This window comes from Chiloscyllium punctatum, chromosome 33 (assembly GCF_047496795.1).
Source record: "Chiloscyllium punctatum isolate Juve2018m chromosome 33, sChiPun1.3, whole genome shotgun sequence".
NCBI lineage: Eukaryota > Metazoa > Chordata > Chondrichthyes > Orectolobiformes > Hemiscylliidae > Chiloscyllium > Chiloscyllium punctatum.
The window spans coordinates 3,452,478-3,467,487 of NC_092771.1; the positions used below are offsets into that span (position 1 = coordinate 3,452,478).

General features: G+C 43.1%; 1 protein-coding gene across 5 annotated transcripts in view; it reads right to left on the reverse strand.

Moving 5' to 3' along the window:
• LOC140458343 (leucine-rich repeat-containing protein 49) overlaps positions 1–15,010 on the reverse strand; it is a 275,785-nt gene that overhangs the window by 18,695 nt on the left and 242,080 nt on the right. For all 5 annotated transcript variants that reach the window (XM_072552724.1, XM_072552725.1, XM_072552726.1 and 2 more), the window contains one exon: positions 1,848–1,957. In XM_072552724.1, the coding sequence (XP_072408825.1) occupies positions 1,848–1,957 (110 nt within the window). The remainder of the gene's footprint in view (positions 1–1,847; positions 1,958–15,010) is intronic.

The window sequence follows — 15,010 nt, forward strand, 5'->3', positions numbered from 1 at the left end:
ACCTCTCTAGACTGCTTCACATGAGGAAACATCTACTTTACGTCTATACTGTCAATCCCCTTTAATATCTTATATACCTGTTGTCATTCTTCTAACATTACTGTATAGGTCTAAATTGCTCAATATCTCTTCAAAAGATAAAACTCCTCACTTCGCTTCTGTCTTTCCTTCATCTCCACCACCTTTACTGACTTAAAACCAATTATAACCCTATCTTTCTGAACCAGAGAAGGTATGCATTCTAAATAAATGCAAGGAGTGGGAATTTCATAAGAGTTGGAACACAGAGTGGAGGGGAAGAAAATGCAATACTTGTCAGTTTGAGACAATTTGAATTTTAAAATTTTGTCCGCGTATTTAGTGCTTTGTCCATGTTATTGTGTAGGAAAAGAAAAAAGCTTACAATCAAAGTGTGATTGCAGCACAGAAGACCATTAAACCTGCTATGCAAATGGTGCCTCTCCATGAAAACATCACAGCAAATCTCACTCCTTCACTCTTTCCCCAAAACCTTGACAATTATCTCATTCCCATAGAAAACTCATGATTGGATCTGCTTTCACCACACACTCACAGGTCTTGTGATGCAGTGATAGTGTCCTGGGATAGAAGGTCCGTGTTCAAAACTTGCTCTACGCGTATGTCAAAACTTAACTGAACTGTTTGATAAAAATAACTCCACCATACTTTGAGACAGTGCTTTTCAGATCCTAGCCACTGGCTGAGTAGAAGATTTTCGTCAGGCCACTTTTTGCTCTTATGTCATTCACCATAAGTCAGGATCCTTCAATTCCCAATCCTGAACCGATGAAAACTTTTCAGCCCATCACACCAATGCCGGTTAAAAACAATGACCTAACTATTTAATTTTCATTTTGCAGAACTTGGCCAAAAGCCTTGTTTGCCTTAACATCACAAGTGCACATCTAAATACCTGTAGACTGTTATGAGGTTTTTGCCTCTAACACACTTACTGACAGTGAATTCTAGATTCCTACCACCATTTGGATGAAAACTTTTTTCATCATATCCGCTCTAGACATCCTGCTTCTTACCCCAATGAGATGTTCATTAAGGGAAAAGGTTTCTTCCTATTAACCCGATGATCCTCACAGGAAATAACATTTTTTCCATAGCTCCTCAGGATTACAAACCTCTAGCAAATCTCCCAACCTTTTCTTCTCAAAGGAGCAAATCCCAATTTTGCCAATCAATCCATTCAGTCAATTCTTCATCCCTGTAACCTTTCTTGCAAATCCTTTCTGCTCTCCAACGCCTTCACTTGCAAAGATAAGAATTAGGCAACTGTCCAATTGAGACCAAAACACTGCTTTACATAGGTGGTGCATGTCTCTGTTTATATGCCCAGCCAACTATATATCATTACAAGTCCAGTGTGACTCTTCTTCAAACCTCATTACCATTTTGTATGAATACTTATCATTCATCCACTACAATAACGCCAGAATTAGCTGGCTTTTCTCCAAGGTTATTGTAGGAGTTTGTATCTCAACCAGAAAGGACAGATAGGCACTATGTTTCAATGTGAAAGGCATCACTTTCAGCAATATAGTGGTCCTTCAGTATAACACTGGATAGGCTAGTCTGGAATTTGTGTTCAAGTCTATGGATTGGGATATGACTCCTTACCTCTCACATAGAAGTGAGTGTGCTTCTACCAGGACATTTCCAACAGAGTACAACTTTCTCCAAATCACCCCATTAAGTGCTTCGGCAATCACATTAAGAATAAAGATGAACCCTTTTTTTACAAATATAGCGATGGACAGTTTTAATACATATGGAATTATTGTTTAACTGTGCTATCAATATATTTTAGCTCTTACTTGATTTCTCCTAATAATGAAAGCAACCGAGGCTGGGGAAGGTCTGAAGCAGCTACATGTGCCAAAATTCCAAAGAGTCGCTCACCCATTACTATATCCATGGGAGTTACCTGTACAGATGAGAAGAAAGTTAGTGGTTTAATCCAAGTACGTTAAGGACATTTGCAATCATCATCTCCACATTATTTTGATACCAAGTGTTAATAAAGGTCCCAATGAAGCCAATGGCAATAAGTATGTTGCTTTAGTTCTGAACCAAAAACGTTGCTGGCACTTTCATCATTTCCCCCACCTGAACTATGATATTAGGGACATTTTCTGTAACATTAAATGTTAACTAAAAATTCCATTAGCATTATAGAAAAATGGGGATAACTTAGAGAATGGTGAAAATTTTATAATTATTGGCAAAAAGTAAATCATGATTAGTGACTTTTGACTAACTACATCCAATGCATACTGCTTGTTATTTCTCTTTGCAAGAAAATGAGAAAATATCTTGGGCGTGCATATGGTACAAATAACTATTTACCACTTCCTCAAATAATTTCTTAGTTAACTGACTTCACAATTCCCATAATGTGATTACTGACAGTTAGCTCAGATTGGCTGGATGGCTACAGTGTGGTTCAATTCCCATATCACCAGAGTTAATTCTTGTGGCCTGCCTTGCCCCCAGTAATATCATGTGATAAATCATGAGGATGCAACATGAAGAGTGATTTCTCACAAGTGAACCTTTTAGGATAGTTATTAAAATATATGTTCATTTGCAGGATAAAGGAAAATATTTAATCTTTGTAATATCACTAAGTCATGGCACATTATTAGTTTGGATAATATGACAAGAAAATGCAATGCTTTAGTTCTTGTTGCTGAATTGTTGTCATACTTGAGAAACCTCAGGTTCTCAATACATAGCTCTAAACTTCGGTGCCAATTCAGTCCTACTTGTAGAGTCTAGCTCCCTGAATATTTCATTTTCTTCTGATTATCATCCACTTGTTAAAATTTCACAGCCATGACTGATATTTTATAGCTGTAATGCATACACCTGACCCATTCACAGATTTTACAAAACTGACATTCACTATTCTGTAAACTAGTTGGTTGTCACATATTCAGTGCCTGCCATTGCAAGTTTTGGAACAGACTACAATACAAATCAATTATTTCTTAAAGTGCATACTGGACTTATAAAACTGATTTTTTTACAGGATGTAGGTTTTGCTGGCCAGACCAGCATTTATTGCTCATCCCTAATTACCCAGAGGACGCTTCAGAGTCAACTACATTGCTGTGGGCTTGGAGTTACATGGAGGCCATATCAGGTCAGGACGACAGTTTCCTTCCCTAAAGGACGTTAGTGATATCTGTAGTGAGAGAAACAACTGTGGAATTTTATAGGGGTCTGAGCAATATGGACTATGGCAGAACTGGATTACAAATGTGGGAGCAACTCATGGAAAAATTCTTGCTAGGCAAAGACACATTACCAATTGATGGTGATTACTGAACATAGAACAAAGAACAGTATAGCACAGTACAGGCCCTTCGGCCCTTGATGTTGTGCTGACCTTTTATCCAACTCTGAGATCAAACTAACCTACAGACCCTACATTTTACTATCATCCATGTGCCCATCTAAGAGTCACTTACATGTCCCTAATGCATCTGACTAACGATTGCATTACTATATTATTACATATTACTATACAGGGTCCATTCCCTGCACCCACCACTCTCTATATAAAGAACATGCCTCTGACATCTCCCCTAAACCTTCCTCCAATCACCTTAAAATTATGCCCCCTTGTGATAGCCATTTCTGCCCTGGGAAAATGGTTATCCACTCTATCTATACGTTTCATCACCTTTCACACCTCTATCAAGTCACCTCTCATCCTTCTTCGCTTCAATGGGAAAATCCCTATCTCTTTAAACTTGCCTCCAGTCCAGGCAGCTTTCTGGTAAATCTCCTCTGCACCCTCTCGAAAGCTTTCACATCCTTCCTATAGTGAGGCGACTGGAACTGAACACAATATTCCAAGTGTGTCTAACTAGGGGTTTTATAGAGCTGCAGCATAACTGCACGGCTCTTAAACTCAATCCCCGTGCTAATAAAAGCCAACACATCATACGCTTCCAAGAGCTAGAGTGGAAGCTGAGAGCGAGAACAAACAGAGTTGTTATCTCTGGATTGTTACCTATGCCACATGATAGCAAGGCGAAGAATAGGGAGAGATATCAGCTGAACACATGGCTACAGGGATGATGCAGGAGGGAGGGTTTCGGATTTATGGATAATTGGGGCTTGTTCTGGGGAAGGTGGGACCTCTACAAACAGGATGATCTTCACTTGAACCAGAGGGGTACTAATATCCTGGGTGGAATTTTGCTAGTGCTATGCAAGTGTTCTTTCAGCCACCAGATGGATCGGTTTTTGTCCAATGTGGGTAGGAGGGTTCCCTGACACAGTATGTCAAAGGGCTGACAAACGGGGTCCACACTGGATCTGGTATTTGGTAATGAACCAGGCCAGGCATTTGATTTAGTGGTAGGTGAGCACTTTGGAGAGAGTAACCATAATTCAGTTACATTTAGCTCAGCAATGGAAAGGGAAAGGGACATGCAGCAGGGCAAGAGTTATAGATGGGGGAAGGGCAATTTTAATGCAATAAGGCAAGACTTAGGAGGCATTGAATGGGGCAGCAAAATGCACGGGATGGGGATAATCAAAATGTGAAGCTTGTTTAAGGAATAGATATTGTGTATCTTTGATAGGTATGTCTCTGTCAGGCTAGGACTAAGTAATAAGGTTTACTGAAGAATTTGTATCTCTTCTTAAGCGGAAGAGGGAAGCTTATGTGACGTTGAGTAGAGATGGTTCAGATGAGATGGAGAGTTACAGATTAGCTAGGAAGGATTGAAAGAGAGATTTAAAGAGAGTTAAGAAGAGCAAGGAGGGGACATGAGCCATCCTTAGCAGGTAGAATAAAGAAGAACCCTAAAGCTTTCTACAGGTATGTGAGGAATAAAAGGATGACTAGGGTAGGAATAGGGCCAGTCAAAGACAGAAATGTGAAGTTGTGTGTGGACTCTATGGAAATCAGAGAGGTGCTAAACGAATATTTCTCATCTGTTTTCATTCAGGAAAAGGATAATATTGCAGAGGAGAAGAATGAGATACAAGATATGAGACTAGAAAGGATCGGGATTAGTAAGGAATAAGCCTTATCAATTCTAGAAGGAGTGAAAGTAGCTAAGTCCCCTTGGCCAGATGGGATTTATCTGAGGATTCTCTGGGAAGCTAGGGAGGAGATGGCGGAGCCTTTGGCTTTGATCTTTGAGTTGTCATTGTCGACAGGTTTAATATCAGAGGACTGGAGGATTGCAAATGTTGTACCCTTGTTCAAGAAGGGCAGTGGAGATGACCCAAGTAATTATAGACCAGTGAGCCTTCTGTTTTGGAAAGGATTATAAGAAATAGGATTTATAATCATCTAGCAAGCAACAATTTGATTTCAGATAGTCAACATGGTTTTGTCAGGGTCTGGTCGTTGATGTTTTGAGAAAGTGACCAAGCATGCAGATGAGGGTAGGGCAGTTGACATAGTATACATGGACTTCAGTAAAGCCTTTGATAAGGTTCCATTTCATAGACTGAGAAAATGCAGAGGCATGGAATTGAGGGTGATTTAGCAGTTTGGATTAGAAACTGGCTTTCCGAAAGAAGGCAGCAAGTGTTGGTCGATGGAAAATATTCAGCCTGGAGTCTGGTGTGCCACAAGAATCTATTTTGGGACCACTGCTGTTTGCGATTTTCATAAACTACATGGACGCAGGCATAGGTGGATGTGTTAGTAAGTTTGCAGATGATACTAAAGTTGGTGGAAGAGTGGACAGTGTAGAAGAATGTTGCAGGTTGCATGGAGACTTTGATAAACTGCAGAATTGGGCTGAAAAGTGGCAAATAGAGTTCAATGCAGATAAATGTGAGGAGATTCACTTTGACAAGAATAACAGGAAGGCAGAGTACTGGGTCAGTGGAAAGATTCTTGATAGTGTGGATGTGCAGAGGGATCTTGGTGTCCATGTGCATAGACCCCTGAAAGTTGTCACCCAAGTTGATAGTGCTTTTAAATAGGCATACAGTGTGTTAGGTTTCATTGGTAGAGGGATTGAGTTCCAGAGCCATGAGGTCGTGCTGCAACTGTACAAAATACTAGTGCGGCCTCACTTGGAATATTGTGTACAGTTCTGGTCGCCCCATTACAGGAAGGATGTGGAAGCATTGGAAAAGCTGCAGAGCAGATTTACCAGGATGCTGCCTAGTCTGGAGCATAGGTCTTATGAGGAAAAGCTAAGGGACTTGGATCTGCTCTCATTGGAGAGAAGAAGGCTGAGATTTAATCGAGACAAATAAGATGATCAGAGGATTAGATAGCGTGGACAGTAAGAGTCTTTTTCCTCAGATGATGATATCTATTTGTACAGGGGTGGGGAGCTGTGGCTGCAAATTCAGGAGTGATAGATTTAAGACAGATGTCAGAAGCAGGTTCTTTACTCAGAGAGTAGTAAAGGCGTGGAATGCCGTGCCTGCCAATGTAGTTAACTCAGTTGCATTAGGGACATTAAACAGTCCTTGGATAAGCATATGGATGATGATGGGATAATGTAGGGGGAATGGGCTTAGATTATTTCACAGGTCGGCGCAACATCGAGAGCAGAAGGGCCTGTTCTGCACTGCATTGCTCTATGTTCTCAATAACCCTATCAACTTGGGTGGCAACTTTCAGGGATCTATGGATATGGACCCCGAGATCCATCTGTTCCTCCATATTGCCAAGAATCCTGCCTTTAACCCTGTAATCTGCATTCAAATTTGACCTTCCAAACGGAATCACTTCACACTTTTCCAGGGTGAATGCCATCTGCCACTTCTCAGCCCAGTTCTGGATCCTATCAATGTCCCATTGCAATCTACAACAGCCCTCCACAATATCCACAACTCCACCAACCTTTGTGTCATTGGCAAACTTACTAAACCACCTTTTCACTTCTTCATCCAAGTCATTTATAAAAATCACAAAGATCAGAGGTCCCAGAACAGATCTCTGTAGAACCCCACTGCTCATGAAGCTCCAGGCTGAATACTTTCCAACAACTACCACCCTCTGTCTTCTAAGGGCCAGCCAATTCTGCATCCAGACAGCCAAATGTCCCTTAATCCCATGCCTCCTTACTTTCTGAACAAGCCTACCATGGGGAACCTTATCAAACACCTTGCTTAAATCCATGTACACCACATCCACTGCTGTATCTTCATCAATGTGCTTTGTCACACCCTCAAAGAATTCAGCAAGGCTTGTGAGGCATGACCTGCCCCTCTCAAAGCCATGCTGATTATCTCTAATCAAGCTATGCTTTTCCAAATAATCATAAATCCTGTCTCTTAGAATCATCTCCAATAATTTGTCCACTACAGACGTAGAACTGACTGGTCTATTATTCCCAGGTTTGTCCCTGTTCCCTTTCTTGAACAAGGGAATAACATTTGCCACCCTTCAATCAGCTGACACTACTCCAGTGGACAGTGAGGACACAAAGATCATTGCCAAAAGCACAGCAATCTCTTCCTTCACTTCCCCAGTAACCGTGGGAGTATCCCATCTGACCGAATACTTAGGCATTCTCATGTTTTTCAAAGTTTCCAGCACATCCCCCTTCTTAGCATGAACCTGTTCGAACATATTAGTCTGTTTTACACTGTCCTCACAAATGTCAAGGCCTCTTTCAATAGTGAATACTGAAGCAAAGTATTCATTAAGGACTTCCCCCAACTCCTCCGACTCCTGGCACAAGTCCCCTCCACTATTCCTGATTGGCCCTACCCTCACTCTTGTTCTTCACGTAAGTGTAGAACACCTTGGGGTTCTCCTTAATCCTACCCACCAAGGCTTTTTCATATAATGTTCTACCTTTTTAAATCCACACTTTAAATCCTGGCTACCCTGTAACCCTCTAGCACCCTGTCTGATCCTTGCTTTCTCAACCTTAAGTAAGCTTCCTTCTTCCTCTTGACTAGATATTCCACATCTCTTCTCACCCAAAGTTCCTTCAGTCTACCATTCCTTCCTTGCCCAGCAAGTGCTCCCAAAACGACCTCCACATTTCTGTTGAGCATTTCTCTGAGAATATCTGTTCCCAATTTATGCTCCACAGTTCCTGCCTAATAGCATTGTAATTCTTCCTCCCCCAATTAAATACTTTCCCATACCGCCTGCTCCTATCCCTCTTCATGACTATAGTAAAGGTCAGGGAATTATGATCACTATAACCAAAATGTTCTCCCTGCCCTGATTCACAGAACAATACAGCGCAGAACAGGCCCTTCAGCCCTCGATATTACGCAGACCTATGAACTCTTCTAAGGTCATCTCCTACCCCCATCACCATCCAAAGGATTGTTTAAATCTCCCTAGTGTGGCTGAATTAACTACATTAGCAGGCAAGGCATTTCACGCCCTCATCACTCTCTGAGTAAAGAAGCTGCCTCTGACATCTGTCTTAAATCTATCATCCCTTAATTTGAAGTTATGCCCCCTCGTACAAGCTGACGTCATCATTCTAGGAAAAAGACTTTCACTGCGTACCCTGACTAATCCTCTGATCGTCTTGTATGTCTCTATCAAATCCCCTCTTAGCCTTCTTTCTAATGCGAACAGACCCAAGTCTCTCTGCCTTTCCTCATAGGACCTTCCCTCCAGACCAGGCAACATCCTGGTAAATCTCCTCTGCACCTTTTCCAATGTTTCCACATCCTTCCTGTAATGGGGCGGCCAGAACTGTACACAGTATTCCAAGTGTGGCCGCACTAGCGCTTTGTATAGTTGCAGTATGACATTATGGCTCCGGAACTCAATCCCTCTACCAATGAAACCTAACACACCGTATGCCTTCTTAACAGCACTATCAACCTGGGTGGCAACTTTCAGGGATCTATGTACATGGACTCCAAGATCCCTCTGCACATCCACACTACCAAGAATCTTTCCATTGACCCAGTATTCTGCCTTCCTGTTATTCTTCACAAAGTGGATCACCTCATATTTAGCTGCTTTGAACTCCACTTGCCACCTCTCAGCCCAATTCTGCAATTTATCCAAGTCCCCCTGCAACCTGCAACATTCTTCCACACTGTCCACCACTCCACCAACTTTAGTGTCATCTGCAAACTTACCAATCCATCCACCTGTGCCTCTGTCTAAGTTATTTATAAAAATGACAAACAGCAGTGGTCCCAAAACACATCCTTGTGGCACACCACTAGCAACTGGACTCTAGGCTGAATATTTCCCACAACCACCACTTGCTGCCTTCTTTCAGAAAGCTAGTTTCTAATCCAAACTGCTATATCACCCTCAATCCCATGCCTCTGCATTTTCTACAACAGCCTACCATGTGGAACCTTATCAAAGGCTTTACTGAAGTCCATGTATACCACATCAACTGCCCTAGCCTCATCCACATGCTTGGTCACCTTCTCAAAAAACTCAATGAGGTTTGTGAGACACGACCTGCCCTTGACAAAACCATATACTGGATTAGTGGTGCTGGAAGAGCACAGCAGTTCAGGCAGCATCCAACGAGCAGCGAAATCAACGTTTCGGGCAAAAGCCCTTGATGAAGGGCTTTTGCCCGAAACGTTGATTTCGCTGCTCGTTGGATGCTGCCTGAACTGCTGTGCTCTTCCAGCACCACTAATCCAGTATTTGATTTTCAGCATCTGCAGTCATTGTTTTTACCTTGACAAAACCATGTTGACTATCTGAAATCAAATTGTTGCTTGCTAGATGATTATAAATCCTCTTATAATCCTTTCCAAAACGTTTCCTACAACAGATGGAAGACTCACTAGTCTATAATTACCTGGGTCATCTCCACTGCCCTTCTTGAATAAGGGCACAATATCTGCAATCCTCCAGTCCTCTGGTACTAAATCTGTAGACAATGACAACTCGAAGATCAAAGCCAAAGGCTCCGCCATCTCCTCCCTAGCTTCCCAGAGCATCCTCGGATAAATCCCATCCGGCCCAGGGGACTTAGCTATTTTCACTCCTTCTAGAATTGATAAGGCTTATTCCTTGCTAACCTCAATCCTTTCTAGTTTCATATCTCGTATCTCATTCTTCTCCTCTGCAATATTATCCTTTTCCTGAGTGAAAACAGATGAGAAATATTCATTTAGCACCTCTCTGATCTCCACAGGGTCCACACACAATTTTCCACTTCTGTCTTTGAGTGGCCCTAGTCCTATCCTAATAATCCTTTTATTCCTCACATACCTATAGAAGCTTTAGGGCTCTCCTTTATTCTACCTGCTAAAGACTGCTCATTTCCTCTCCTTGCTCTTCTTAACTGTCTCTTTAAATCCTTCCTAGCTAATCTGTAAATCTCCATTGCTTCATCTGAACCATCTTGTCTCATTGTCACATAAGCCTCCTGCTTCCGCTTAACAAGAGATGCATTTTCTATAGTAAACCACGGTTCGCTTACTTTATCACTTCTCCCTGCCTGACAGGGACATACCTATCAAGGATACACAATATCTGTTCCTTAAACCAGCTCCACATTTCGATTGCCCTACCCTCATCCATATGCTCGGTCACCTTCTCAAAAAATTGCCCTTGCCCCATCAATAATTCTTGCTCTGTGGCATGTACCTATCCCTTTCCATCGCCAAACTAAACGTAACTGAATTATGGTCACTCTTTCCAAAGTGCTCAGCTACCACTAAATCAAACACTTGGCCCTGGTTCATTCCAAGTGCCAGACCCAGTGTGGTCTCTCCTCTTGTCGGCCCTTTGACATATTGTGTCAGAAAACCCTCCTGCACACATTGGACAAAGACTCATCCATCCGGCGTAATAGAGTTATCGCATTTCCAGTCAATGTTGGGGAAGTTAAAATCCCCCATAATGACCACCCTGTTCCTTTCACTCCTACCCAGAATCATTTTGCCAATCCTCTCCTCCACCTCCCTGGAACTCTGCGGACGCCTATAAAAAACTCCCAGCATTGTGACTTTTCTCCTGTTTCTAACCTCAGCCCATACTACCTCAGTAGACGAGTCCTCGTTAAAAGTTCTTTCAGTCACCGTTATACTAACTAGGCACACTTCCCCCTCTTTTACCGCCTTGCCTGTTCTTAATGAAAGATCTAAACCCTGGAACCTGCAACATCTATTCCTGACCCTGTTCAATCCATGTTTCCAAAATGGCCACAACACTGAAGTCCCAGGTACCTATCCATGCTGCAAGCTCACCTCCCTTATTTTGGATACTTCTGGCGTTGAAGTATACACACTTCAAACCAGCTTGCTGTTTGTCAGCATATTTCCTGTGACCGTGAAATCCTGTCCATGCCCTCCCTATTCTCATCCTCTTGAGCACTGGAACTACACCTCAGGTTCCCATCCCCCTGCTGAGCTAGTTTAAACCGACCCGAATAGCACCAGCAAATTTCCCACCCAGGATATTAGTACCCCTCTGGTTCAAGTGAAGATCGTATCCCAATGATCCACATATCTGAAGCCCTCCTGCCTACACAAGTTCTGCATCCATGTATTTAGCTCCATTTACACTCTGTTCCTAATCTCACTAACACATGGCATCAGTAGCAATCCTGAGATTACTACTCTGTTCACCCTGCCTTTTAGCTTCCAATCTAACCTACATTTACTTTTCAGGTCTTCATCCCTTTTCCTAGCTATGTCATTGGTACTGATGTGCACCACGATTTCTGGCTGCTCACCCTTCCCTTTAAGAATCCTGTAGACTCGATCTTAGACATCCCTGACCTGGGATCCCGCAAGGCAATATACCATCTGGAAGTCTCAATCGCGACCACAGCATCTCCTGTCTGTTCCTCTAACCACTGAATCTCCTATCACTATCACTCTCTTATCCTCTCCCCTTCCCTTCCGAGCCACAGAGCCAGGTTCAGTGCCAGAGACCTGGCCGGAGTGGCTTTCCCTGGGTAAGTCATCTCTCCTTAACAGTATCCAAAGTGGTATACATTATTGAGGGGAACGGCCACAGGGGATCCCTGCACTGTCTGCCTATTCCCTCTCCCTCTCTTGACAGTCACCTAAGCTACTTTCATCCTGCAACTTAGGTGTGACTACTCCTCTACAACTCCTCTCTATCACCCCCTGAGCCTCGCAAATGATCTGAAGTTCATCTGGCTCCAGCTCCCTTATGCGGTTTGTGAGGAGCTGGAGTTGGGTGCACTTCTCGCAGGTGAAGTTAGCACAGACACACTAGTGTTAACCCTTACCTCCCGCGTCCTGCAAGAGGAGCATGCAATTGGCCTAGCTTCCGTCCCCTCTGCTCTAAATTGCCAAAAGAGACAGAAAAAAATCTTAACTTACCAACTCTCTGTACAGAGTCTTTTTTTTGGTAGAGGAAGAGGACAAGTGAGAGACACTATCCGTGTAGTGTTTCGCATTTAGTCACTGCCCGAATATAGTACTTCACTTACCCAGCTTATTAAACACCTTGTTAACAGGCCAACTCACCTAGTTAATATTTCAACATCTCACCAAATTCTGACTATGAAGTTTGAATTTGAGAAACCGTAGCAAGGTAACCAGAGTAAGCTCCTGGCTGATTCAGCGCTCAAGTCTTGCTCCAAATGATGCCCAGGTTTTGTAAACAACTTACCAACATGGATGTAGGCTTGCTCGCTGAACTGCATGGCTCATTTCCAGACGTTTCGTCACCCTACTTGGAAACATCTTCAGTGGGCCTCCAGGCGAAACAAGCAGACAAAACACATCCAGAAACCCTAGCTACTCTCCCCTACATCAAAGACATTTCGGAAATGACTGCCAGACTACTCAGAACCCTTGGCATCTTGGTAGCCCGTAAACCTACCAACACACTAAAACAGCAGCTAATGAACTTGAAAGACTGCATACAGACAATAAGCAAAACTAATGTCATTTATAAAATACTGTGCAAGAACTGTAACAAACACTACATTGGACAAACAGGCAGAAAACTAGCCACCAGGATACATGAACATCAACTAGCCACAAATGACATGAACCACTCTCACTAGTATCCTTACATACAGATAAGGAAGGATACCACTTCAACTAGGACAACACATCCATCCGAGGACAAGCCAAATAAAGACACGCATGAGAATTCCTAGAAGCATGGCACTCCAACCAGAACTCTATCAACAAACACATTGAGTTAGACCCCATCTACCACCCCCTGAGAAAAAGAACAGGAAATGACATAATCACAGGAAATGACATCACATATAAATAGAAAGCAGGAATTATCAGCAGTGCTTTGCCCGGAAGCCCATTGAAGATGTTACCTAGCAGGGTGACAAAACATCTGGAAATGAACCTTCCAGCTCAGCAAGCAAACCTACAAACAGAACCTCAACCTGAGCTACAAATCTTTTCAAAACTTTCTAACGCATCACCATTTCAGGGCATACTCCATGGGCATTAGCCACATACACCACATATCCAAGAACACTGGCATCCAACATGCGCCAGCTTCTAAGAACCCTGATGGCACACCTCAGATGGAATCACAGATGCTTCTGCATTTCACTGCTGCATCGGTAATAATCAATGAAATATTGCAGCAGGGAGACTGTGTGCTCAGGAACACACACGCACAACTCATGGACTGGACCAGGCTGCAGCTCCAGGTCTTTCACTCACTACCATAGCGCTCAATCATTCTGAGCCTGCCTGGAATCTCATATCCCTGCCTAAAATTTTCACCTTCAACCAGAGATAGCAGGCATATAATAATGCTGTCTTGCCTTGCCATTTAGCACAGACACAATGCTAAGAAGCTCATCATAATTGTCAGCTGCCCTCAGTAAAGTTAAGGGAGACAATCTTCACTCAGGAGTCCAGGCACAATTAGTCAAGAGCAGCCTCCAAAACCAGTCCACAATCTGCTCATGATCAGAGTCAGGGTTTTGTTCTCATAAAGGGTATTGAACTGAATGTTGACAGCCCACAATCGTCTTGTGTCTTTCTGCCTTATTATGGGCTACTTTTCTCCTGAATGAAAGAGGGAGACATGTATTACAGGAGATGGAATCGTAGTTCCATAGCTTTTACAGCTATTTCGAATGAATGAGGAGGTCACAGAGAGGCCAGGTAATGATAAACTAAGCAAAACTGTGGCAGATGGAGTTCAATGCAAGTGTGAGGTATTCCATTTTGGGCTGAAAAAGAATAGACCATGTTAGCTTCGAGATAGTATGAAATTAAATGCTGTGCATATCCAAAGAAATCTGAGAATTCAGGTGCATGGATTTTTAAACTGTAACAAACAGATGCAGAAACAATCAAGAAGACTAATGGAATGCTGGCTTTTCTATCAAAAGGACTGGAGTATAAGAATACAGAATTTATGCTGCAATTATACAAAACCTTGGATACTCCCTATTGGGAGTCAAGAGTGTGGTGCTGGGAAAGCACAGCAGGTCAGGAAGCATCCAAGGAGCAGGAGAATCAATGTTTCGGGCATAAACCCATCAAAAGGAATGAGGCTTGTGGGCCAGAGGGGTGTGGGGCTGGGAGGGAATGTAGCTAGGAATGTGATAGGTAGATAAGGGTGGAGGAGAAGGTGATAGGTTGGAGAGGAGGGTGGAGCGGAAAGGTGGTAAGGAACTTGGACAGGTCAAGAGAGCAGTACTGAGTTGGAGGCTTGGGTTTAAGGTAAGGTGGGGGGAGGGGAAATGAGGAAACTGATGAAATTGATCCCATGTGGTTGCAGGGTCCCAAGGCGAAAGATGAGGCGTTCTTCCTGTAGGTGTCGGGTGGTTACAGTTTGGCGATGCAGGAGGCCCAGGACCTGCATGATCTGTGCAGTGGGAGGGGGAGTTGAAGTGTTCAAGCAGTGGGGTTGGGTTTGTCTGAGAGATGTTCTCTGAAACAATCCGCAAGTTGGCATCCTGTCTCCCCGACATTGAGGAGACCACATCGGGTGCAACTGATAAGAGTAGATGACATGTGGAAGTACAGGTAAATCTCTGTTGGATGTGGAAGGATCCTTTGGGGCCTTGGATGGAGGTGAGGGGGCAGGTGTGGGCGCAGGTTTTGCACTTCTTGC